The 23,815-nt window shown below is 35.8% G+C and overlaps 15 protein-coding genes across 15 annotated transcripts, besides 2 other annotated features; 8 read left to right on the forward strand and 7 right to left on the reverse strand.

Annotated features, from left to right (window-relative positions):
* Nucleotides 1–77: 77 nt before the first annotated feature.
* BEWA_009740 (hypothetical protein) lies at nucleotides 78–961 on the forward strand (the record flags this gene model as incomplete). Its single annotated transcript, XM_004831169.1, has 1 exon — nucleotides 78–961. One exon carries the CDS (start codon nucleotides 78–80, stop codon nucleotides 879–881), a length of 804 nt encoding a protein of 267 aa, XP_004831226.1. The 3' UTR covers nucleotides 882–961.
* Nucleotides 962–986: 25 nt separating this feature from the next.
* BEWA_009750 (branched-chain alpha keto-acid dehydrogenase, putative) lies at nucleotides 987–2,276 on the reverse strand (the record flags this gene model as incomplete). Its single annotated transcript, XM_004831170.1, has 1 exon — nucleotides 987–2,276. One exon carries the CDS (start codon nucleotides 2,274–2,276, stop codon nucleotides 987–989), a length of 1,290 nt encoding a protein of 429 aa, XP_004831227.1.
* Nucleotides 2,277–2,508: 232 nt separating this feature from the next.
* Nucleotides 2,509–3,564, forward strand: BEWA_009760 (hypothetical protein). The gene has a single exon (XM_004831171.1). It carries the CDS (start codon nucleotides 2,700–2,702, stop codon nucleotides 3,444–3,446), a length of 747 nt encoding a protein of 248 aa, XP_004831228.1. The 5' UTR covers nucleotides 2,509–2,699; the 3' UTR covers nucleotides 3,447–3,564.
* Nucleotides 3,565–3,714: 150 nt separating this feature from the next.
* BEWA_009770 (hypothetical protein) lies at nucleotides 3,715–4,520 on the reverse strand (the record flags this gene model as incomplete). Its single annotated transcript, XM_004831172.1, has 3 exons — nucleotides 3,715–4,001; nucleotides 4,035–4,315; nucleotides 4,351–4,520. The coding sequence occupies 3 exons, from the start codon at nucleotides 4,518–4,520 to the stop codon at nucleotides 3,715–3,717; spliced, it is 738 nt and encodes a 245-aa protein (XP_004831229.1).
* Nucleotides 4,521–4,965: 445 nt separating this feature from the next.
* On the forward strand, nucleotides 4,966–5,826 carry BEWA_009780 (hypothetical protein; the record flags this gene model as incomplete). Its single annotated transcript, XM_004831173.1, has 1 exon — nucleotides 4,966–5,826. One exon carries the CDS (start codon nucleotides 4,966–4,968, stop codon nucleotides 5,824–5,826), a length of 861 nt encoding a protein of 286 aa, XP_004831230.1.
* A 527-nt stretch (nucleotides 5,827–6,353) lies between these two features.
* On the reverse strand, nucleotides 6,354–6,758 carry BEWA_009790 (hypothetical protein; the record flags this gene model as incomplete). The annotated part of the gene is made up of 1 exon (XM_004831174.1): nucleotides 6,354–6,758. The coding sequence occupies one exon, from the start codon at nucleotides 6,756–6,758 to the stop codon at nucleotides 6,354–6,356; it is 405 nt and encodes a 134-aa protein (XP_004831231.1).
* A 984-nt stretch (nucleotides 6,759–7,742) lies between these two features.
* BEWA_009800 (hypothetical protein) lies at nucleotides 7,743–8,567 on the forward strand (the record flags this gene model as incomplete). Its single annotated transcript, XM_004831175.1, has 1 exon — nucleotides 7,743–8,567. The coding sequence occupies one exon, from the start codon at nucleotides 7,743–7,745 to the stop codon at nucleotides 8,565–8,567; it is 825 nt and encodes a 274-aa protein (XP_004831232.1).
* Nucleotides 8,568–8,659: 92 nt separating this feature from the next.
* On the forward strand, nucleotides 8,660–10,220 carry BEWA_009810 (RNA recognition motif domain-containing protein). The gene is made up of 3 exons (XM_004831176.1): nucleotides 8,660–9,952; nucleotides 9,991–10,071; nucleotides 10,110–10,220. Exons 1-3 carry the CDS (start codon nucleotides 9,815–9,817, stop codon nucleotides 10,206–10,208), a joined length of 318 nt encoding a protein of 105 aa, XP_004831233.1. The 5' UTR covers nucleotides 8,660–9,814; the 3' UTR covers nucleotides 10,209–10,220.
* Nucleotides 8,838–8,859: a sequence feature (AT_rich).
* A 189-nt stretch (nucleotides 10,221–10,409) lies between the features above and the next one.
* BEWA_009820 (hypothetical protein) lies at nucleotides 10,410–11,795 on the reverse strand (the record flags this gene model as incomplete). Its single annotated transcript, XM_004831177.1, has 1 exon — nucleotides 10,410–11,795. The coding sequence occupies one exon, from the start codon at nucleotides 11,793–11,795 to the stop codon at nucleotides 10,410–10,412; it is 1,386 nt and encodes a 461-aa protein (XP_004831234.1).
* Nucleotides 11,796–12,190: 395 nt separating this feature from the next.
* BEWA_009830 (hypothetical protein) lies at nucleotides 12,191–13,411 on the reverse strand (the record flags this gene model as incomplete). The annotated part of the gene is made up of 2 exons (XM_004831178.1): nucleotides 12,191–12,537; nucleotides 12,571–13,411. 2 exons carry the CDS (start codon nucleotides 13,409–13,411, stop codon nucleotides 12,191–12,193), a joined length of 1,188 nt encoding a protein of 395 aa, XP_004831235.1.
* A 162-nt stretch (nucleotides 13,412–13,573) lies between these two features.
* BEWA_009840 (DEAD box ATP-dependent RNA helicase family member protein) lies at nucleotides 13,574–16,557 on the forward strand (the record flags this gene model as incomplete). The annotated part of the gene is made up of 3 exons (XM_004831179.1): nucleotides 13,574–14,157; nucleotides 14,192–15,552; nucleotides 15,634–16,557. Exons 1-3 carry the CDS (start codon nucleotides 14,022–14,024, stop codon nucleotides 16,555–16,557), a joined length of 2,421 nt encoding a protein of 806 aa, XP_004831236.1. The 5' UTR covers nucleotides 13,574–14,021.
* A 19-nt stretch (nucleotides 16,558–16,576) lies between these two features.
* On the reverse strand, nucleotides 16,577–17,784 carry BEWA_009850 (YEATS family domain-containing protein; the record flags this gene model as incomplete). Its single annotated transcript, XM_004831180.1, has 8 exons — nucleotides 16,577–16,818; nucleotides 16,854–16,932; nucleotides 16,970–17,017; nucleotides 17,057–17,124; nucleotides 17,159–17,309; nucleotides 17,348–17,466; nucleotides 17,506–17,638; nucleotides 17,704–17,784. The coding sequence occupies 8 exons, from the start codon at nucleotides 17,782–17,784 to the stop codon at nucleotides 16,577–16,579; spliced, it is 921 nt and encodes a 306-aa protein (XP_004831237.1).
* Nucleotides 17,785–17,994: 210 nt separating this feature from the next.
* On the forward strand, nucleotides 17,995–19,153 carry BEWA_009860 (hypothetical protein; the record flags this gene model as incomplete). The annotated part of the gene is made up of 2 exons (XM_004831181.1): nucleotides 17,995–18,636; nucleotides 18,671–19,153. Exons 1-2 carry the CDS (start codon nucleotides 18,073–18,075, stop codon nucleotides 19,151–19,153), a joined length of 1,047 nt encoding a protein of 348 aa, XP_004831238.1. The 5' UTR covers nucleotides 17,995–18,072.
* Nucleotides 19,154–19,605: 452 nt separating this feature from the next.
* BEWA_009870 (vacuolar ATP synthase subunit A, putative) lies at nucleotides 19,606–22,419 on the forward strand (the record flags this gene model as incomplete). Its single annotated transcript, XM_004831182.1, has 1 exon — nucleotides 19,606–22,419. One exon carries the CDS (start codon nucleotides 19,606–19,608, stop codon nucleotides 22,417–22,419), a length of 2,814 nt encoding a protein of 937 aa, XP_004831239.1.
* Nucleotides 21,544–21,565: a sequence feature (AT_rich).
* Nucleotides 22,420–22,445: 26 nt separating the features above from the next.
* BEWA_009880 (hypothetical protein) lies at nucleotides 22,446–23,798 on the reverse strand (the record flags this gene model as incomplete). Its single annotated transcript, XM_004831183.1, has 1 exon — nucleotides 22,446–23,798. The coding sequence occupies one exon, from the start codon at nucleotides 23,796–23,798 to the stop codon at nucleotides 22,446–22,448; it is 1,353 nt and encodes a 450-aa protein (XP_004831240.1).
* Between the last annotated feature and the right edge of the window lie 17 nt (nucleotides 23,799–23,815).

A 23,815-nucleotide genomic window follows, 5' to 3' on the forward strand; every position in this document is an offset into this window, starting at 1 on the left:
GAATAAATCGCATTGTCCATGACACCAAGTTACTTGGTGAATTAATATCACAAATTAGTGACACCTTAGATGGTGAAATGGAAGGTAAAACAAACTTAGAAGAACATAGAAGAGGTATCGTGCGCTGTCTTAATCATGTTCTCCAACTCGTTAGGAATAATTTACAGGAGTATGAGAGATTTAGGCTTAAAACGGAATCTTCACTAACTAATTGTATGAAAACAATGACAGAAAATATAAGTGAATATCATATTTTAAATGCTTCTGGTAACAATTCGTCTACAATTTCAAGGTCGTACATCTCATGTTTTATACCTTCTATGGACAGTTCTTATCCATCTAATCCTGAGGAGAATACCTCAGATGAAATGAGCTATGGATCAGACCTAGGAAATTCTGGAGCTGTATCGCCTATACCAGGCATAATTGCGAAACCGTCGGGAAAAGGATTAAAGACACCCAACAGAGGAAACTACAGCCCCGTTAGGCATAGATTGAATGGCATTGAAATGAACGATCAGCAAATATCTGATATTACAATCAAGCAACATGAAACATTAATCAACAATATAAGCGATGAAATACAAGCCAATGAACTGAACACTATAAATAATGTCCAACAACGCCTAACAGAAATTTCATCGATGTTCGAAAAGTTTACTGGAACCCTTGTGGAACAACTAGATCTATTCGAAAACATAAACGCTAATGTCATTGAATCTATATCAAATATTGAAAAAACACAGGATTCATTAAAAAAGGCAAACAACGATGGGATGCCACTCTACCATATAATTATGTGTTATAGCTTTTTAGGCTTATCTGTATTGCTGCTTTTTGTTGATTATATCAAAAGCACAAAGGGGTCTTATCTTTACTAATCACCAATTGCATCAAACTTGGAAAGATCATACTTGTCAAAATTGCGACTTAAATGATCCTTAAGTTCTTGTCTTTGCTCCTATACATTTATGTGAATATTTTTATTAAAAAACCTCTAGAAGTAGGTGTGGCTTGTCATATACATCGTCAAAGATGCCAGGAATAACATCAAGAGACTTCACGGTCTCCATCTCCTTTATCTTCTTCAACATCAAAGATGTGGCGCTCTTGCGTAGCTGAGCCTCTTCCTCAGGCGTCCAAAGTCCCTTGCTCTCCAAATACTTGGAAATACGTTTTATAGGATTAACACCATCCTTCATCCATGCATCATGTTCGCCCGGGCCTCTATACTGCGAGGATTCATCAGAAGTACTATGGTGACCTAGTCTATATGTCATAAATTCCATGCAAATTGGAGTGGAATGTTTTACACAATATTCACGGCAGTGTTTGCTGGCGACATATGAGGCAAACAAGTCGTTACCGTCAACCCTAATTGTAGGAATACCGTATGATACACCTCTTATTGCTATACCATCGCCAATATACTGATCTCTTACTGGTGTAGATATAGCGTAGCCATTATTTCTACAAGCGAAAATAGTCTGGCTTTGTCTCACAGCTGCAAAATTCATAGCAGCATGAAAATCCCCCTCTGAGGCTGCTCCTTCACCAAAAAATGTTATTGCACAAGCATCAACACCTTGCAATTTTAGCGCATAACCAGCACCAGACGCATGTGGTAATTGTGAAGTAAGAGGAGTACAAATAGCGTGAAGGTTAATTTCCTTTTTGGAATATGAAATGGGCATCTGCCTTCCTTTACACTCATCCTGATGTGTACCAAACAGCTGAGAGAGTACATCATGCATAGTAAATCCCTTCATATATAAGACACCTAATTCCCTGTATTGACCAAAGATGTGGTCTTGAGGCTTCAATGCCAAACCGCAACCAACTTGCATAGCTTCCTCTCCCTGATTCTGAATATAAAAGGATATTCTACCCTGTCTTTGGATGTTATAGAACAAGTTATCCCAGATTTGAAGTGAAATCATAGTCTTCAAGTGCTCTTTTACGACTTCATCGCTTTCAAAAGGTGATGAAAGACCCTCGTGCAATGTACCATCTGGCTTTAGCATTTGGAAGATAGGAATGGTAGGTGAATCAGTAATCAAGTTCAGGTTAGTCGTAAATTCTGTGTAGCGTAGACCTTGGACATAAGTCTTAAAATCAGCAGGATTCGTAAAAACCTTTGGGTTTTCTGGCTTCTTTGTAGTAGCACCAACTGAAGTTGAAAAACGCTTCGGAGCGCCAAAATTTTTGCTACATGATGCTAGAAAGGTGATGCCCTTTGATATAGATGGATTGATAAAACGCAGTGCGTCCCTCATTATTGGCCACGCGTTCTATACCCTTCAGACCAAATATATAAACAAGTGCTTAACCTATACTGGCTATCCTCAAATAGGAAATATGTTAATGCAAAAATAGCCAAATATGTCTAATAAGATTTATAGGGCATCCAACGGTGAGTACATCCAAGAGTGAAGTAGTACTCACCGTTGGAACCTCCATGTGCAAACCCCACCAATAATTTCTGGCCAATGTGTACTAGAAATTTTTATCACTAGCGTAATGAATGTAGCTTGGCGTGCTACTATTTAACTGTGTGTTCAATTTTGTGTCAAAAGGACCGAAATTTGGGATATATTCAACGAAATATACAACTCTAAGCTGAAATGACAATTACCACTTGAGGTTTGCAAATATACCGCCGTAGTGTGACTACACATAAGAGTTTTCTTGTGGTTATAATGAACATTCGTAGCTTCAAGGCTCCTCGACAACGTATATTTAGATCCTGTATCCCTGGAAAGTTCATCCGAACCGACGACTGGATATCTGTAGATAAACTAATAAACAGTGTTTCTAGTCAATATACCCCAACAACACCAAAGGTGATACTTGATGTAGCGCGTAGCGGCCTAAAGCTCCAAATTTTTGATTCTAAGCTATGGGCACTCATATGTTCAAACACACTCGCGGTAAGGGAGCTGTACACACCAAATCAATGGGTAGAACTGTTACACATTTACAAACGTATAAAGACTCGTAACCCAGAATTGTTTAATGCAGCAGCTGTACAGCTTGGTGGCCGATTGAATGCTTTATCATTGCGTGATCTGTCAATACTGACCCTAAGTTTTTCTTACTTTACATTTTGTCCAAACGGCTTATTTGAGAATGTCGCAGAAATAGTCTGTGCCCGATGTGATAACTCTCTTATTTCTGCTAACAATGAAATTTCAAGTGAAATAACTAGGAATTCTGTCGGTCTAGTTGATGCAGAATCTGTTGAAAATAAATGTAGGTTGAAGAATAACGAACTTAGTGCTATAACATCATATGTCCACCTGCTCGGTTCGTATGCAAAGTGTGGATTTGAACATAAACAACTGTTTGAAGTTGTAGCAGAGTCTATTCTAAATAAACTATCTAAAAACAACGCTATAATACCTCCAAACATATTGCTAAAGTTACTAACAGCCTACTCAAGGTAAAAGGCAAAATAAGCCACATATGAACATATAGGTTTGGATATAAGCACACAAAACTCCTAGAGGCTCTTAGTGCAGAGATGGTAACTAGTAAAATATCTGTCCAGGAATTAAACAATGTTAAACTAATTTTTGAATCGCTAAATTACGAAAATAACGTGATGAATAGCATCTTCTCTTTTAGACTTGGTAACGAACAAAAATCAAACTCTCTTTACAATGTTAATTAATCTCTCGAGAACATCTCCTGCATTATTGCATAGTTTAAATGTCACCAACCTAAATATGCTGCATTGTGATTTAGATTTTCAAAGGTATAAGATTCGAGTATTGCTATATTGCTTTCTCTGTCGTATCTTGATTGTCCGATAATTTCCTTAAGCATGTCCTGCTGTCTACACCATTTTATATTCCAATCAACTAACCTTGGTGTTAGGTCTAAATCATCAATATTGAAAGAAACAAAACAAGGATTAACTTGATTTTTAGAGGGAGATGCAACTCCGTACCAACCAACCGTGTAATGCAGTACGTGAGGAATGTTATGTCGTCCGTGTGCTACATATAATCAGTTAGTTGTTTATTACATACCTAAAGTCGGTGGCAACGTGGATTGATGTTGAAGCTTAGTCAACGGTGTTACAAAAGAGCCAGGTAATCTTTCCAAAGTATCATGCGTTAATCCAGAATCTTGTGATATCTGCAATATATGTGCCAAATTGTTTAGTGTTACCTTATATTTGCGAAATCTTGCGATATGTTTCCTGGTTATATGACCTCTATATGCCAAATTTATCTGGTTTCTGACCGTTTTAGAAATAGACACAGTTGTTTCCGGCGTTCCAACACGGTCATGCAAACGAATAACATCGCTATGGAATTCTCATAGGATAATGATATTAGATACCTGACGGATGAATCTTTGTGTTCTTGTGTTTTTATGACCTTTTCTACCTTTCGACGTTTCTTCTTTCCCATTAGCTGTATCAACAAATACAAATTTTCGTTGCTAAGCACTGAGTTCTCCAACTTGCCCAAATTAGATGGAGGCAACAAAGCACGTAATAAGATACTCATCAGTTAAACAGTGAATCTAAGGATTTCTTATTTCACGGAACCAGCTACTATGAAGCTACACTAGTGCAACCTCTATATCATCAAAGTTAGTATACACATTTAAAATAAACATCTGTAATTAATCATTTCTCAATAAGTAGGAATTTTGTATAATTTATTCACCCGGGTGGCCCTATCACGCTCTTATTGCTATGGAGCTTTTAATATACTGAATCCACGGTTCCCGTATAAATCATTTTTATCATCATGAAAGTTTTCAGTTATAATATGAAGATTAGGATTTGGTAATAAGTACTCAAAAGATATGTGCAGACGTGTAAACATAAGGCTATCGAATTAGGATATCTCAGTCGGCTGTTTTGGGAACAAGTGGCTCATAATCATATGATTATATGTTATTTCGTATCCTTAATCTAGGTTTTTGGACAATTTTTAACGTTCAAAGATGATAGCAACGAAAATAACAGTTGGCTTTAAGCCGCCTACCCATTATAATCTAGGGAGTAATAACATAGTTGGCTGTGTTAGGCATAAATCCAAAGAATATGAAGCACTTTCATATAAACCGTCTGATAAACACTCGAGCAAATTTAAAATAAGAGTAGGTCGTTCCCCTCCAAAGCCGGAAGAAAATATGAGTCATAATGCTGAATCTACTACCATGCTTATGAAAAAAAATGCTATCGTGATAAATGAGTATAACAACAATCCAAAATCAGTTGTTTCGCGTTCTACATGTCTACCGGAAAGAGAAAAGGATAATTCAACCGTCAATAATTGTGTCAATGAAAATATCCCAAATGATACAAGTATATTTGCTGTTTGCAAAAGCATTGATGCAGCTATTAATACCGGGGTTGAAACAGTACATAAAAGTCCAAAGGTGGTTTCTACATCGGAAAATCCAAAACAAAACAACCAAACCCTACCAAAAAAAGAGTCTAAAAGTGTTGCTATGGCCTTTAACTCGGTTTCAAATTTAAATGAAATTCCTCAAGATAAAAAAGAACTCCTGGAAATATTAAAATCAAAAATTAAAATTACAAAAAACCTGCTTAGAATAAAAAATTCTACCCAGGATTTTATTCCAAAACTAATGGAAATGAATGATTCTTATGCATGTGTAGAATATTCTCTTGATAGACTGAAAACAAACTCCTTAATTATCCATGCTGATGACCAAAATTTGAATTCCATAAGTTCGACAGAAGAGTGGAAAAAGCACATCCCAAGCTGTGAAATAATCGATAAAGTTGGTTACAAGGCAAACTCTAGGCTCATTGAAATCGTTTGTTTTGTTGAATAAATTTATCTTCCAACTTTTAGAACGCGAAACATAATGAATATGATCTTATACTGAAAGATTTAGACAAAAATTATCAATCACTAAAGGTAATTTATACGGAAGATTTTGTAACTGAAATTTCAGGAAAATAAGCTACTTAAACTAAAAAACAACATAAAGAGCTTATATTTAACTAAAAATCATTCATCTAATCTTAGAAGAGCTCCAAAACTCTGGATTAAAGATTCAAACTCGCTACACCTAAGGCAAGCGATTTTTTTCTCAATATATTATTAATAGAGGTGAATCATCTGAAAATAATTCCTTAGGATTACAAACTGTAGGTTTATTATAACAAATACACACGCCTGCAGATTTTTCATAATTCCAAAAACGGAATCACATCCACTGTAGAGTAGATTCACGCCGATAAGTTATTCTATTATGTAAATTACTAGTTATAAATCCAAAGGATTTAACTTACAAATATAATCACCTACATGATGCCATTTGCTTGTTTATATATCTCTTCCTGCTCTGGGTAGGCACTATGTGGATTTTATACCCCTTTTAGATTCTTCCAGTTTTTCTTCTGGTTCTCTTTCTTCAACTCCTCTTCTTCGATCATGAGTTACCGAATCTAAGGTGGTACGTAGTACTCTAGTCTGCATGTAGGCTCTGATTTTTATGGGCACCGCGATTTTCTCTAGGTGCTTTGCGTGGTATTTTGTGACCAATCCATCCCAAGAGTATACTATTGGAACGGTGCATGCTGGCATATTATGGATGCCGCATAATTCTTTTGCAAGGACATCGTATTTCCTTTGTTTATGAGATTCCGTATCTGAAACCTTAGTTGGACACGTGATTCCGACTTCGACTATAAATATCCTTTTATTTCTCCTGTCGTAGAGTTGGATATCGGGTCTATTGTTCGTTATCCTGGCGTCCATCTTTACAGCAGTATCGATCCTGAGTTCGTTTGTGCCATACATGAGGCAATGTGTTTATGGCTCAGATGAAAATCAAAGTGATTGTTTTTATTGTAAATCGAAAAAGGTTTATAGTAGTAGGAAGCAATAGAGAATATATCTGATTTCTCCAAAGAAATTTGTGACATGCTATGTGAAATTCAATCCAAGATGAAAAAATCTAAATTATATAATTCCAAACATTTCCTTTTTTCTAAATATAAAGTAAGATTTGTCCATCTATATGAAAACCTATTTGATATATTGATTTTGTGCGGAGATAAAAAGTAATTTATACTAAAGTAAGGTTTCCTTTTAAAACATCAGATATGAGCGATATTGTTTCAAGTGAGCATTTCTCATATCTCATTCACTTTTACATCCCTGGTTTTCCGCAATTCAACCTATTTTCGAAAACAAATTTTACTGTTTCCATTGGATGTAATTAAAAATCATGTATATACAATGTTAATCCAACTGTAAAGCATACAAGAGATCTCACAATTCTTTTATATGCGGTTTTATAACTTAATATTCCTTAGAACAGTTTATTCAGCGGAATGGGTCAAAATAATTTCGAATAAATTACTTTTGTATTTCCCACGTTATTGAATAAGAAGAAAAATAAACTTATAAGTGAGGCACATATTCGTAATTGTTGAGTCGAAATCTTTTGGTGAAAAATATCGATTGTTAGATATTTCTTATTTTAGAGATATATTCTCTAAAATACACCATCTTAGGCTCTTTAACTACGATGAATAGGCATTGGAGGTCCATTCCGATAGAGATAAAGGCAATGGCCATTTTCACGGTTATTCCAAAAAGTTAAACGGCACAGGCATCGATAAATGGTTAATTCCAAAAGGAACATTGTATTCTGACTCCAAAGAAGGACTCAGGACACGTAAACGACCAGAGGGTCGAGAAGTAACCATTAAAATCCAAAATTCGGCAACGTAAACAATGATTTCCGAGGAAAGGTCTTCTGTAGGCTCGTTGTTAAGCCGAGGGAACCTCCAGAGGAAGTCATCACACCTGAATAAAACAATAGGGGACGACAACGTCGGAATGCAAACTGCAGCGAGTGAAATCTCAACTTCACGAGCTGAAACGATAAAAGGTGTCACAAATCCAACATTAATATCAACAAGTGATGTAGCTGACAACAGGTCTACGTTATCCCTCGTTGAAGGGCAATGCCTACCTGAATCTAATCAAAAAATTTTTTCTAAATGGGTACGAGCTTGCGATCATACAGAGAGTAAACAGGGAGACATATTGCCTCTTAAAAAGCAACAAAAACATGATGATAATGGAAGAATAGGACCCAAACTAATCGTTAAACAAACTGGTACAACCTACCGTGCATCATTCCAAACTGACGACAAAGAGTTCAACAATGACATACTTGGCACTAGAAGACTTTATTATAATCTAGCTGACGTAAGGTTAGCGTTAACCCTGGACGAATTGCAATGTGGACCTGAATTTAATCAAAAAAACTTCTTATATAAACAGGTGGCGACTTGTAAAACTACCCAGTGTAGACGGGGGATAAACATAACTTTTAAAAAGCAAGGCGGTAATAAAACTATGGCGCTTATAGTAATCGTTGAAGAACCAGTAAGTCTCTCTAGGAGATTCGCTGGAATCCTCAGTAAGAGGATAAACTCAAATGGTCAAGAAATCAAGGTCAGGTCGAAATACAATCGAAAAATCTTATTTATAAAGGCCTGTTCTGATTATTCCCCAAACCTACAGGAAACTGTAGTGTCTACAAGGGTGTAGGAATTAATAACGCACATATAACAATCCGGTACGTACGGGGTAGGTAATTTGTTGTCGTAATTGTTGGTCACTACAACTCGAATGTTTTATTTGAACCGTTTATAGTAGAATATCTCTGATTATTATGGTTAAATATTTACTATTTAATGATACTTTTTGTAACATAACTCATTTTAAACAATCTTACTTGTTAATTAGAGAGGATTCCCATGGGTTTTTAGTGCATATAGGAATGATAATTACTGCTACAATTACTTTGTATCCAAGGAGTATATAATAATTTAATAATTTAGTTGCTAAAGTCTATGACAACTATCTGGAGCACTTGACAACAGCAATAAAGCTCGCTGTTTACATGCAGGATAGGGCACTCAACATTGTATTTAACTGCACATCTCATCATATAAGATTATTCTGAGGAAGAGAACTGGAAAACACGGACGAAAATGTATGAGGGTTCCTGGGAAATTACAATCAAGAAACATTCACCCGAGGAGATAGGAATCACAAATTGACGTGTCATATGATCTATGAATTATATTATGAGGAAAACTCTAGCGTGCTACGAAAGAATGCTGATAGGTTAGGACCCCTCGAACATACATAGAGGTAACGGTGAATCAAAAAATGGAGTAAAATTAGTTAAATGTATGCATATATGACATATAACTAGTCATTACAGTAAGAATATAAACAAATTAAGGGCCTCATGGAAGATTGGGTATCAATACAAAAGATGTAAATATACACCAAATGGTGTTATTTCCCATGACGGTCTTCGCAGTCATGGTTTCGAAATATTAACAGTGCAGTGACATTTAACCTGAATCTGACAGGCTACTCTCATTTGATTCGTCTATTTTCATAGACCCATTCTATAGTGGAATAACAAAAATATCTATTAGAATATTTAAGATTTTCACAGGTATGATGGCTATCCTAAATAGATTAGCTGCCGGTACACATATTAGCTAAACAATTCCGAGTTGATAAAAATGATTTAGTTTCGAAGATGTACACATTTCACGAAACTAGAGCAATTATTTATTAAATATTACTAATTTGGCTATAACAATAACTCTGTAAAAATCTAACGACTGTGAACAACATTTTGTGCAAAACTCTGGTAAATATGGCTATGGTACCAATATATTTCGTTACCTCTATTATGGTGCGTCCATTGCATTTTAAGGTAAATGATCATAGTTATCCCGCCTATATAAATTTATGTTCCTTTAATCTATCCCATGGAAGAAGCAGGAGCTCTTCTAAATAATACCGTTAATGTTTCACCTCTAACCTCCAACATGACCTCTGAACACATATTGGAGATTTTTGGTAATTTTGGCAAGATACGGAATTTAAAAATAGAAGATTATCAAATGGTAATAGAATGTTAGTTTATTTAATGGTGAATTTACAGGAAGAGGGCCAAAGCCGTCGTGCACTAGTATCGTTTGAAAGTTCAGACAGCGCCAACGAGGCGATATCGCATCTAGACAAGGTAGAGGCAACATAATACTTATGTTATACAACTAACAGGGAGAAATAGACGGGGTTGTTGTGAAAGTATCGCTGGATCCACCAAGCACGACGTCTAACGAACCAGATTCTACGGATCCACTGGACGACATAAAATAGGATAAACATAATAACAATAACCTTATACATAAATTTTAAAAAATCAAAATTTGTCAGATAAGCACGATTCGTTGAATGTGTTCGCGCTAATTCCCAAGAACCTATACATTTTGTACGCTAGTTCTTCCAGAGGTGTGAATACTCTCGATATAGTCTATTGTTAGCGCATCTGAGATAGTGTTCGCGCTAATTCCCAAGAACCTATACATTTTGTACGCTAGTTCTTCCAGAGGTGTGAATACTCTCGATATAGTCTATTGTTAGCGCATCTGAGATAGTGTTCGCGACAATACCAAGTCTATCATATAGCCAATCAGCCAAAATTATTGGGACGATAAAATCCGCGGTGATCATCGAAGTGTTGAGGAAGAAGATAACAGCGAAAAGATGACATTGAATATACTCGGTAATGGCGAATTCGTAAAGCAGGCCAGTTATGACAATTTTGAGAAAAACCGACCAGTCGATATCATTACCGAAAAGTTTTAGAGCAAATATGGCCGTTAAAGCGAATCCAGCACCAACGCACTCACCATTTGCAACCGTGCAGAATGGTAAATATGAATCTACAATTTCGCTGTTGAACCTTTTGCTCTTCAAATAGTACTTGGTCTTTTCGACCATTCTCACGGATGAACCACCCATGAATGCAGTAGGTAGGAGCCCAGCTACCTTCAATATTACATCAAACCCAAAACTACCACACCTGACAAAGTGTAACAATGGTAATACAATAAATATTCTTACCAATGCAACCAGGAGACCAATAAAAAATAACAATAGATATCTCAGACACAAATAGCCAAATGTTCCATCCTTGGAGAGGGTGTCAAATGTCACAATTCCAGAGAAATAAATAGCGATTGGACTGTAGCATAACAACATCCAGTAGACGCCAAGCAAACACTTATGCACTAGGTGTACGATATTACGTACGATTTCTCCATCTTTACCCAAGAAATAGGTGGATGCAGCAATAAGTAGCCCAAACACTATGAAGCCTGGGCCATTATAACCGTCACCAAGACCATCCTTGACCTGATCTCTACCAAACTGGTTATATACATCAAACCTCGTCGTCAAGACATTTCCAGGAATGTCATGAACTGCCAGCCCTCGAAGGAACTTGACAAAGTTTATTCCTGGAGTATACTTGGGATCCAGGAATTTAACAAAGTACTGTGAAGGAAGATCGTCTCCCTTGGCCGGAATTAGCAGATAGCCAAACAAGAATCCGACCAATAGTGTGAGTAGACCGGAAACGAAATAACTTAGAATGACTTTTCTCTTCACAGGATTACCCTTACTTTCTGCGAATAACGAGGCCCTAGAAGCAGCGGAAAAAATTACGAACAGAACCATAAACCCGCGTACATGACGCAAAAACATGTCAGCAGGTAACATTAATACTGCAGCACCTCCTTCTAAGTTCAATTTGAATATAGAAGATTGCACTAAGGCAAGAGCTGCAGTGACGGCCGTGGCTATCGCAAGCCAATATTCCTTACAAAAGCTAGAAAATTTAAATGACTTAGCCATGTAATTATCCACCTCATTGGCATCTACATATTCTTCTATGTCATCCATTTTAAGGGTTTGGTTTTATGAAAAATGGAATCAAGTGGATAAAACGATCAGAGATGAGTACGATACGCAAACAAGGAAATAATAATAAAAGTTACGTACTATAGATCTAATCTGGTATTACAAATCTCCGGAAATTTATCACGTTTGACAAGATCGAGTAGGGAGGTGGTATACGGAGCACAATAAGTTGCCCTACTTTTTCGCGATTCTTACAAATGTTAAGCACTGATTCCCATAACACGGTGGTTATGTCATTTCTTGGAACTTATATAAGAATTGACATGAATGAGTGTAACCAGCTATTATAGTCAAAATATTGATGTCTGTCTCACAGAGCGAGATATCTTCTAGATCTAAATTTCGGCCTATGGGTAGAGCGTGTTCCTTCTAGTTGGTCAATGCCTCTTCTTATGACTGAGGAATGTCTCTATTCTTGACATGAGCCCACCAAGCTTCGTGTTAGGCCATTTTCCGTAACGTATTTGGTTTGTAACAATGCTCTGCGATTTAATTACCTTAAGGTAGGGGTATTCTGCAGTGCCAATGTTGGTACTTGAGGAGTTTGTTGTGTTAACATAGATGTCTCTGTATTCGTACAAGCTCATAATTTTGGGAAGAGGGAATATGTAAGGGACCAACAGTGCTGCTAGTATATTTCCAAGCAACCTTGCAATAAGTTTTAATCTATCAAAATCTTCAAAGTAAAGGAACATGGATTTCGCCCCGTCAAGTGCAGATTCACCTACATACAGATTAATGAGTTACACAAATTTACCGTTGACATGCTCTAGTAGTAGTGTACTCAAGAAAATGTAGCATCTTCTGTCCAATACACATAGAATGCGGTATCCGGAGGGTGATTTTGCAGCACTTAAAAATAGGGAAAGGAAAATGTAAGCAGAAAAACAAAATATAAATTCTACAAGAAAATGATCAACCAGAAGTCCTACATATTTTTCCAGCAAGATAAAGTAGTTTTTTTCGTATTTCAGGGCCGATATTTGTAGGAACCTAGAGAGATAATCTTTTACTATGGTATCTTTGGTGTTATTTTTTAGGGCTGGAAATACAAATACATCCATCAAAGTTTTTATACCGCTTGACTCGTTCGCCATTTTCTTTAGTATTTCGTACGATTTATCCATATTTGAGCAACCTATTTCTAGCACAATATAGTACAGATACCCGAAAAGAGCGCCTGCAGCCATTGTTCCAGCGACACGACAGATCAGTTCACCTATTACATGAGTACTTAACGGGTGGGACTTACGAATGTTAATTATCCTGTATCTGTAGTAGAGAACATGGCTAAAAGCATCTCCATCAAACGAGGAAGAATAAAACCTTGACCATGTATATGAGACTAGTATAGAAATTGCCAGAGATAGATACCTATTTGATATATCTGGAACGTCGAGATAGCCCTTATCATTAAAATATTTTAATGAATCCTTGCAGAACTTAGTCACCACGAATGCATAAGTAAAGAACATGAATATATTTATAAAATACGATACGGTACACAATATATCATGAACTATTGAATACTCATTAGATTTGCGATATTCAGCAGAAGTCGAGGACGACTTACTACTAGCACAGACCGAGGCGTTCATGTAGGTCTATTCACATACGATTCGAATACAAGGTGATTAACCTGACCAGAAAAATCAAGGTATTAATATTATATGATGTGCCGTGAGCAGGGACCGCTTGCGGTATGGTGTATACCACTAAAATGGTAGACCAGTCATTTTTGGACGAGTTACACGTATTTTAGTCATGTAGTCTTCTATTTCATACCCTTCCATTCGGAATGTGTATATATATTATCTTTTATATCACTTAATGACATATCTTAATTGAAATCGCACTTTGTTTTAAAGTAACAAATTTAGCAATAACTTGTCTATATCAACTTCTAATATGGACAACCATTTGGTTACTTTTCCTTATATTACTCACTCATCATGTATTTATCATTACCTTGGGATTCATTTCAGCAGTTTCCTACTTCATGGTAGAACAATGATTGCAAAATCATCTATAACAATGAAAAGCAACTTTAGGTGCACGTGAAATGAACCTAATCATGAATATCGGTGTACTCTACGAGGTAATAAATTCTTCGGATACCCGGTACGTTGAAATACAATAATTTAGTAGATGCCTATTTCGCGTTTATTAACTTCAACTATACTGTTTAATTTCATTCGCTAAGTTAGAATGTCTTCCTACTCAAGTGAATCCTTCTCCAGCTTGAACATACACGCATCACTTATTGATGTTTTGTCAAAGTTAGGCATCACAACTTCTTCATCCGCACAATCAAAGTTTATAAGAGCTGCAGGCAATTCACAAGGTAGAGTTATGCGACTAGTTATAATTATATTCAGGAGTAATACTCCAATCTAAATCCGGAACTGGTAAGACGGTTTCCTTTTGCATCTTCGCATTGAATAAAATAATCTCATCTACTAATTCTGATCTTTACGATAACAGAGATTTTCTCCCTTTTTGTTCAAGATTTCCTTCGGATAATTGTTACATATATTGTGGAGAAGTGGTTATCTTGGTACCTACCAGAGAACTAGCCTTGCAGATATATCATTTTCTTACCTTGTTATCAACTCCACTTAAATCTATAAAAATTAGTTTGAATACAGGTGGAATAGATCTTTTAGGTGATATAAAGAACATCAAAGATCTTCAACCTAACGTAATCATTGCAACACCCGGGAGATTAAAGACCATACTTAAGCAGTACAAATTGAATAATGGATACTACAAGCATTCATACGTCAAGGAAAAACCCATATTTAAAATCCACACGTTTGTATTGGATGAAGCAGACTTACTCCTGGATGACCATTTCTTTATTCAGACCAAACAAATTTGCGACAAGTTGATAAATCCATTTGTACAAGTTATTGCGGTGTCAGCTACTTTCATCAAACCACAATTAAACATACTCGAGAATATGGTATTTAGTATTGATGATAAGTTTAAAAGTACCTTTATTAATATGGCTCCAACTTTGGATACAGTATTTTCTTTATTGTCTTCCATGGCACCTGGTTTTGAATATTCGTATAGATTGCTATCTAGATCCATTTCATCGTTTGATGATTTAATTTATTGGATTTCTAAGTATGAACGTAAGTTTTCGAGGATAATAGTATCAGCAAGTCATGTGAACAGAATAAATCTTTCACTTAGTTCACAATCAATGTTTGAAAACGTCCCTACTAGTAACATGTGTTACATTGATAACGACATATGTGAACTATCAGATATAGTAAAACATACAAAACATATTGAGAATGAGGATATTAGAACGCCTGTGCTGCAAGGAGTCACATTTTACTTGGCGAAAATACTTGACGCACCAACTATTGTAATGCAAGTTGGATTGAAATTAAAATGTATATTATCTATACTATCGTATGTACCATACAAAAAATGTATAATATTCTGTAACCAAAGCCATTCTAGAATTCAAAGCTATAGGATGTTGCAAGCATTTGGATTCCAGTGTTATGTAAGTAGTTCTAGGTTATCGCATAAGGAACGAATGACTATGTTGAACGATGTTTTTCACATGGATAAGGTTGTTATAATATGTACCGATATTATGTGTCGAGGCATTTGTTTTTCTGGTGTTGATTTAGTTATAAATATGGATATGGCAATGTCAAAAGAGGTGTTTTTGCATAGATCGGGTAGGGTTGGTCGGTTTGGTGCCAAGGGTCTTTGTGTATGTATTTGTATGCAATCGGAAATAGAAACATATGAATACATTTTATATGCTCTTAATTTTACTTCTAAGTCTATACAGATGCTTTTAAAGGATAGCGGATACAAGCTGGAGTTTGTAGACAATGACGGTGTTTGGACATTTGATCCAGTTATATATGAATATTCTCCTTTGATACGGTTGATCTATAAAACTGGTACAAATTTTATTGAAACTTTTACAGATTCATTGCTTGATTGCAACAGTTTTTTTAGCGAACATCAACTTATTGGTGCTATATTACCGAGCGGTCGTATAGATTTAACTGTGGAAAACTCACTGTTATGTCTTTGCTTTGAGGTGAATTATTTCGGGTATGCAGAAATTTCTATAAGGCATCTTTACACGGGAGATAATCCATATGATTCTGTGATACTTAAAATTTCAGGAAAAAGAGATGTTTATCCAAAACTCAAAATTTACATGCCTACCTATTGTTCCCGGATGTTGGATTGTACAGATTTTACACTGCTTTCCAACACAAAATTACACATCATCATTTCTGATTCACATTTTGCGGATGGATTAAAAATTAATGGCGCGTTGATTACTCTGTTCCCCGATGTTGGCTTATTTAGAACTCTTGTATGCTTATACTTGAATAAATATCTCGATTTAAAATTTATTGATAGTGATGATGTATACTCACAAAGACAGACTCATGAACGAACGCAGTCGGATTTTCTTAAATATTCACAATGTGTGGGAACATGTGAATATTCGACCGATCACATACCGAAAAATATGTTGGATAACGCTATCTTTATGCTAAAATATTACTCAAATATCGCAGAATTTGACTTTAATATGTCAAATTACATCAGATTATACGAATTGTATACAAATAATATTGCACTCAACAATCTAAGTTTGCTGAACAGATTTCACGTGCGCAATTCACCACTGCCTTTTCTCCATGAACATTATACGAAATGGAAATCTATAAATAAAAATTTTGAATTATAATCCTTTTGCATTGTACACATTATTTTGGAGGGTGCTGCGATCTGTCAGAGAATGAGATGTCTCTATCGTGTGGAGTGATTGGTGCCATAGTCATGTTCTGACCTTTTTGCTCAGAAAAATCTAGTTTTGGCTCCATTAAAGGTGGAATTCCAGGAATTGTAAGTTGTTTTTGTTGTAAATCCATGAATCCGTGTTCCTTTTGAATTGGTGCCTGCATTACTCCTTGGTTAGGTTGTGGCATTACCATGGTGTTTACAAACTCTAAAACATTTTATTAGTGGTATATATAGACTAACTATTAAACATTTTATCCTTAATAGCAAGAGCGGGTGACTTGGTTTGACCAAGTTGTGACTGTTCTTGTAAATATTGTATCTAAAATATGTTTAGGATTGTATCGTATATTGCAAACTTGTTTGATAAGTTCGGACGCCTCAGCCAACAGTCGGTAGGTTTCATTCTAAAGGATGAATATAACTTTATAAGTGCAATATATTACCTGAAAGTATGATTGACTGCATATATAACGGCACATCGTCTCCTTTTCCTTATGTTCGATGTTCCAAACTACACAAGAGTATGGACAATTCAGAAGACTTACAGTATTCTTTATATTTGTTAGGTAAGAGCTTATCACGTGAACTTTTTATAAGCTTCTCATAGAACCATTCATTCGGTTCGTTAAAAATAATTTCGTCAAATGTTTCGTTTACAGCAGTAGTTATTACATTACTTCCATCCGTAGGATTCAGCTAACACATGGTATGAATATCACATATACTGGCTATACCCTTAATAGATGTTGCAATTGCACAGGCTCCAGAGTATCATCAACAAAAACAATCTTGACTCCGATATAAAATTCTCCCCAACCAACTTCAGTTACCTCGTAAGGCATAGCAGTGAATACTGCACAAACAAATGTAAATCTATCATGAATAAATCTACCTCTCTTGGGGTTTAGAAATGATGGATCCAGATCGAATTGGACCTTTTTAATGTAATGAGTCATATTTTCATCGTCAGGAGATCTAAGGAGACAGACCCACCTATGAGTCATGGAACCATATCTCTTTTTTTCCTAAATTAATGTTATATAACTGCCGATAGATGATATATATGTGAAGCGCCACGTCAGTAACTAACTGCTGGGTTTAGAGGAAAAGCATATGTTCCTACGACAATCCGTTTCCCAATTTTTACATTTAATAATTTATTATTCTTCATTTCATCTAGGTAGAATAATTATTAGGTTATACGCAAAAATTTGCTCTAGTGGTTTTTACAAAGACCCACTACAACATTAAATATGAACCAAGAGTTCCATGGTCTCTATCATCCTTTGATTCTTTGCCATCATCCTCTTTACTATATAGATTTATCAATATTCCTTTGTATATCTGGATGTGTAGAGTGTATGCTGTCTTCCGCATCTGCCTCTTAATCCATCGTTTATCATCCGGTGAATAGGAACTTTCCATGATGTAACAACGAGTAGTTATCTGACATAACATTATGTTAATCTTAGAGATATTAATTCTATCTTCTATTAACTTGGTATCAACATTTCGTCCATTAGATCAGTCCGCATCAAACAGATATAGAATAATACGACTCCACAACGACTCTTTTTTCAGGAAACCAATACCTAATGAGGAGTTAAAGCTTCCAAATGCAGTTAGACTAACGGGAGAGTTTCTCTTGGACAGGGAACTTATAATCAAGATTGCTGAGCTACGAACGTTTATAGAGAAATTGGAATTTAATAGAGGAAAACAGCCTTCAAGTGATGTAAAACCACAAGATTATAGTATTTGTGATATATCGAATGGTGGATCAAAAGAAACGAACGTTATGGAGATAAACGAGGTTACCTTAGAACCAATTAAGGATCTGCTATGTGAAGAAAATATGCTAGAAGAAGTTTTGGTAAAGACTTTTGAGGCTTATAAAGCAGATAATGACTCTAAATCTGTTGAAAGGTTAAAAAAAATCGCAGATGAAGTCGCACTTGTTGCTTCAAAATTTCGAAGGTCCGTTGCTGAAGAAAATATTTTAAGGTTGTTGCGCTGTTACATGGTAAATCACAATTATATTAAGATTGCTATTTTAGGGAGATGAAGAAGATTTAAACACTGTACTCGAGGAGTTGCAGAAGAAGAGAGCCCTGAATAAGTACCTAATGCATCGTCTTGATGAATACATAAATCTTGCTGGAAAAAAGTTTCGAGTCAGTGACGAACATCCCTCGATATCTGAGAAATTTTTAAGATCGTTAAAAGACAGAATAGCAGCTCAGCAAATTACAACTATGAGGGGGACCGATTCATTCGTCAAAACTTTAGCACTATGTCTCCGGTATAACAATTATGACGATTATGATCGGGTATTGAAGGAAAACATAAAAACAATCGAAGGCTTGGAAGAATTCCATGATTGGTTACTGGATGGAATAAGTTATATCAAGGAAACAAAGAAATGTGACGATAAAATTAAAAAAATGGAGGATATAGTCAGCGCCGTGGTAAGGCAACATCCCATATGGACGCCTCGTGATGATCATGTAGAGGATGAATCAGATTTCAAGCAAACGTAGATATTTACGAATGGAAAAGTTGTAGCAGTCGCTCTACGAACCGTATCGCGATAAACACATTGAACAGCGTGTACTCTATACCCACTCTTTTGCTACCACCCATAAGATAATAACAACATCATAATTCTAAATTGATAACAAAATTTAAGGATCTCGGATAACTTAGTGGCATATTTTCATCAATTTTTACCTAGTGCACACAGCAGCTGGTTGTAAATCACCACAACCACTGTCCTACTTCCACTTTACAGTCGGAAAATGCATACTATATGAGTAGTATAGAATGACAGCCATTTTATTTATATTTTAGATACTCAGGTACTTTGTGTTTTCGAGTTATCACCGATATATGTTGTTTACCATTTTTTGTATTATGCCAGGATTTATTTTGGTTTCACATCAATATTATACTCTACTTACTATATAAGGACTTGGATTTTAGCTTTTCTATCATGGGTATACTAAGATCTGAGACCATGGTACATGGTACCTTGGTCATACCGCACGAAAGAGCAAAAGGATGTGTTGATTTATTGAGCAGACACACAAACATACAATACGTAGATATGAATGCAAAGAGAATGGATAGGCCATATAAAAAGTATGTCCAACGCATAGATAAAATGGAACGTATGATCAGGGTCCTGTATGAAGAAATTGCAAAACTTCCAAACGCCAAGATAATAAAACACAACATTGATAATTTTCTGCATTATGATCATATGTATCGTTTAGATCAGGTGGAAGAATCACTAATAAAGTTGTACGATCAATTTCAAATGTTTAAAGAGAATGACTTACTACTTAGATCTGAACGTGATAACGCCTTGAATGAATATTATGTGATGCTAGTGGCCAAAAAACAGCTAAACCCCCAGGTTTTGGACAGACCGGTCAGTATGGACATACCACGTGCATCGCTTTCGTTGCCAATGGGTAATTCGGATGATTTATCCGATTCAAAAGAATATTTGTTAACAGATATGAACCGGAATGACACTGAAATGGCTAGTATGACGCCAGACGATTCAGGCTTACAATCATCTCGCTCATTATCATTCACAAATCTAGCAGGGTTAATAAGTTCCCAGGAGAAGGAGGCATTCTCTAGAGCTATTTTTAGGGCCATGCGTGGAAATGTATTTACAATTTTTCATGATACAGATGATCTAAAGGATGCCATCTTATCTAAAGAACTGATTGACGATGAAGAATTGCTCGCGGATGATAACAAGACAGTATTTGTAATTTACTGTCAATCATCAAGTACAAGTGTAACATTTAATAAACTAAAAAAATTGTGCAATGGATTTCAAGCAAAGCTATTCAATTGGTCGAAGACATCTGCCGAAACCATTACACGTCTTTCATCACTGGAAGAAATAATTCGTGATAAGAAACGTGCGCTAGAGGCATACAAAAAATATTTCAGAGATGAGATTGCGTGTTTATTGGAGGTTATACGTCCAGATGGGAATAGTGTTATAGAGGAATGGTGTCTATTTTGCAGAAAGGAAAAATATTTGTACTATATATTGAATCATTTTGAGGGAAGCGATATTACTTTGCGCGCTGATTGTTGGTTTCCAGCAGAGGAAGAAGAAAAAATAAGGCAGCATCTGTTATCCGAAAAAGTTCATGGCAGTGTTAATGCACTACTGTTGATAGATAACCAATCTGGTATAAAGGCAACCTCTGATCATCATGACCAGGATAAATCACAAATCCCTCCTACCTATAATAAGACAAATGTTATATCTAAATCATTTCAAAACGTAGTGGATACTTATGGTGTTCCTAGATATAAGGAAGTTAATCCAGCTCCGTTTACGGTTATAACCTTCCCATTTTTGTTTGGCATAATGTTTGGTGATATAGCCCATGGGCTTTGCATCACAATATTTGGTTTATTCCTGATTTTCAATTATCATAAGTTAAAGCGAAAGTTTTCGAGTGATATCGCTGGTATGATAATTGAGGGTAGGTATATGATTTTTCTTATGGGTATGATGGCAACTTACACTGGGTTCATATATAATGACTTTTTGTCCATACCTAATAATTTTTTTGGCACAGGTTGGGTCGTTCCCCCAAATTCTTCTAGTTCACGAGTTATTGATGGGGATGGAACCTATTTTCAAGAATTGGTTCCATCAAAGACGAGCTTTCCGATCTTTTTCGGATTGGATTCAGCTTGGATTGGTGCATCAAATGAACAGTCTATGTTACATTCGTTTAAGATGAAGTTTTCTGTAATCGTAGGATTCCTACAGATGGCAATGGGAATAATTCTCAAGGGACTCAATTCTGTTTATTTTTCAAGCAAATTAGATTTTTTCTTTGAGTTTATCCCGCAACTGGCGATGATGTGCAGCTTTGTTGGTTACATGAATTTTTTAATATTTTATAAATGGATGACCCCTGTGGAAGGACACGCGAAACCAAGCATAATTTCCACTATTATTGACATGTGCCTGATGAAAAAATTAGACAAGGGTTCAGTAATGTACAGTGGCCAGGAACAGGTCCAGAAGGCACTCATCTTTGTGGTAATACTGGCTGTTCCATTAATGTTGATTCCAAAACCTTTGATTACTCTTTTATCAGCTCGCAATCAAGAAAGGAGTAGTTTTTCATATGATTCTAAACGCGACTATGAAATGGTATACTGTGGTGACGATGAGGACTTGAATTTGATTGCAAGAAAGAATATACCGAATTATCCTACAAAGAGGTCCAATGCGGAATTGGCATCTGTAAAATTTAAGAGGGTTGAAAGCAAATCCAGCCATGACCAGTTTTCTGTTACCATACAGAGGGAAGATGATTCAACTTTAAATTTGGAGTCACACGTTCAACACCCTCATAAAGTAAAAGCTGGTGATTTATTTATTCATCAATTTATTGAAACAATAGAATTTTCGCTCGGAACTATAAGCAATACGGCTTCTTATCTTAGACTTTGGGCCCTATCATTATCGCACCAACAATTGTCCCTCGTATTTTTTAAGCAAATCATATTTAGTGCTTTTGGATCTACCAGTGTATTTTTGTTGGTACCAAGACTATTTGTACAATCTATCTTTTTTTCATTTGTCACATTTTTTGTAATGCTTTGCATGGACTCTCTGGAATGTTATTTACACGCTTTACGTTTGCAGTGGGTAGAATTTCAAAACAAATTTTATAAAGCTGATGGTGTGGCATTCAAACCGTTTAATATTAGGTTGTTATTAAACGAGACAGAAGCGCCTGATTTCAATTAGATTATCACTATACATGTACATATTTGTTATTTTGTTAGTTTCTTTTTTAGCTCAATCAAGTCTGGAGGTCTTTTCAGTATAGCATGTGACCTCTCCACAGCGAGTTTGAGGAGATCGAGCAGTTCTTGTCTGTCTAGGGTACTTATGTCCACAGTTTTTGCACTTTCTGGAAGCACATCATAGTTCTTTAAAACCAGTTTTTTCAAATCTTTCATTGATATCGTGCTCTGGGCTTTGACAAACGTTGAATAATCCGGAGTTATATCACCAAATTTATCTGTTATTTCTAGCTTTGAAAGATCAAAATTATCATTGCATGCATCAAATATGAGTCTCCACACAGTACCTAGGTTTGCTCCGCTCGATTTTGAACACGGAATAGGTAGGGGATTGTTAAAAAATTGCTTAAAGGCTAATATTTGCCCGGGGATTTTTGATATAGATAACTTATCCATCTTCGTACAAATAAGCAAATGTTGTCTATTCATGCTTTTCAGTGCTTCTGATATTTCATAGTCCATATCTTGTGGTTCAATACTACCATCCACCAGAAATAGTATCAGCTTAAGTTCATTTCGCCTCTTAATGTATGCCCTTAGTATACCTTGCATATTCTTTATAGTATCTTTGTCTTTTATTTTGACAAATCCATATCCGGGAAGATCTACTAGTGACAGTATGCCTATACCTTTCGCATCCGTTGCCTTAAAAATGTTTATAGATTTCGTATAACCAGGAGTTTTTGATACATAAGCCATGTCACATCTTCTAGACTTATTTTTTATATAACCCATAAGAGTATTTATGAAGGTAGATTTGCCCACATTACTTCTTCCAACTAAACATATCTCTGGAAGGCGCAAAGATGGTAGTGAGTCTGTATGCATGTAACTACCTATAAACTCTAGGGTAGCGATTTTTCTCCTAGATGGATCTTCATCTCTCAATATTGACGCACCAGAATATACATCTGAAGCAATATCCAAGCGAATCCCTAGTCCAGCATTTGGTGTGTGCTTACTAGATGGTTTTTGCACAAGAGGTTGAATAAATGGATTTGGCAGTTTTCCCGACTGTTTGTTCTTGTTTTTACATTCAGATAATTTTCCGATAGTTTTACCTTTCCCCTGAACAACACAATGTTCGGATTTAAGTACATTTATTCTAGATTTTAATAAACGTCTTTCTTCTTGCATCCTATACTTTTTTAGGGATTTTCTCAATTTACGTACTTCAGAATCGTTGTTTAGACCAAATTGTTGTTTTATTCGTTCAGCAACTTTTGCACCTGGTCCGCTGAATGATGACTTATTTGAAGCATTTAGTGATATAAAATAATGAGATCTTTGGAATAAAAATGGAACCTCTGAAGAACGCATCTTAATCAAGCCACAGT

The sequence above is a fragment of the Theileria equi genome, chromosome 3 (assembly GCF_000342415.1).
Source record: "Theileria equi strain WA chromosome 3, complete sequence".
NCBI lineage: Eukaryota > Apicomplexa > Aconoidasida > Piroplasmida > Theileriidae > Theileria > Theileria equi.

What these genes read in the sequence shown, in the direction of transcription:
- BEWA_009810 (XM_004831176.1), top strand. Translation starts at nt 9,815, where the DNA reads ATGGAAGAAGCAGGAGCTCTTCTAAATAATACCGTTAATGTTTCACCT. An exon ending in AAATAGAAGATTATCAAATG is followed by an intron (nt 9,953 to 9,990) that starts GTAATAGAATGT and finishes GTGAATTTACAG; the next exon opens with GAAGAGGGCCAAAGCCGTCG. An exon ending in CGATATCGCATCTAGACAAG is followed by an intron (nt 10,072 to 10,109) that starts GTAGAGGCAACA and finishes TACAACTAACAG; the next exon opens with GGAGAAATAGACGGGGTTGT.
- BEWA_009760 (XM_004831171.1), top strand. Translation starts at nt 2,700, where the DNA reads ATGAACATTCGTAGCTTCAAGGCTCCTCGACAACGTATATTTAGATCC.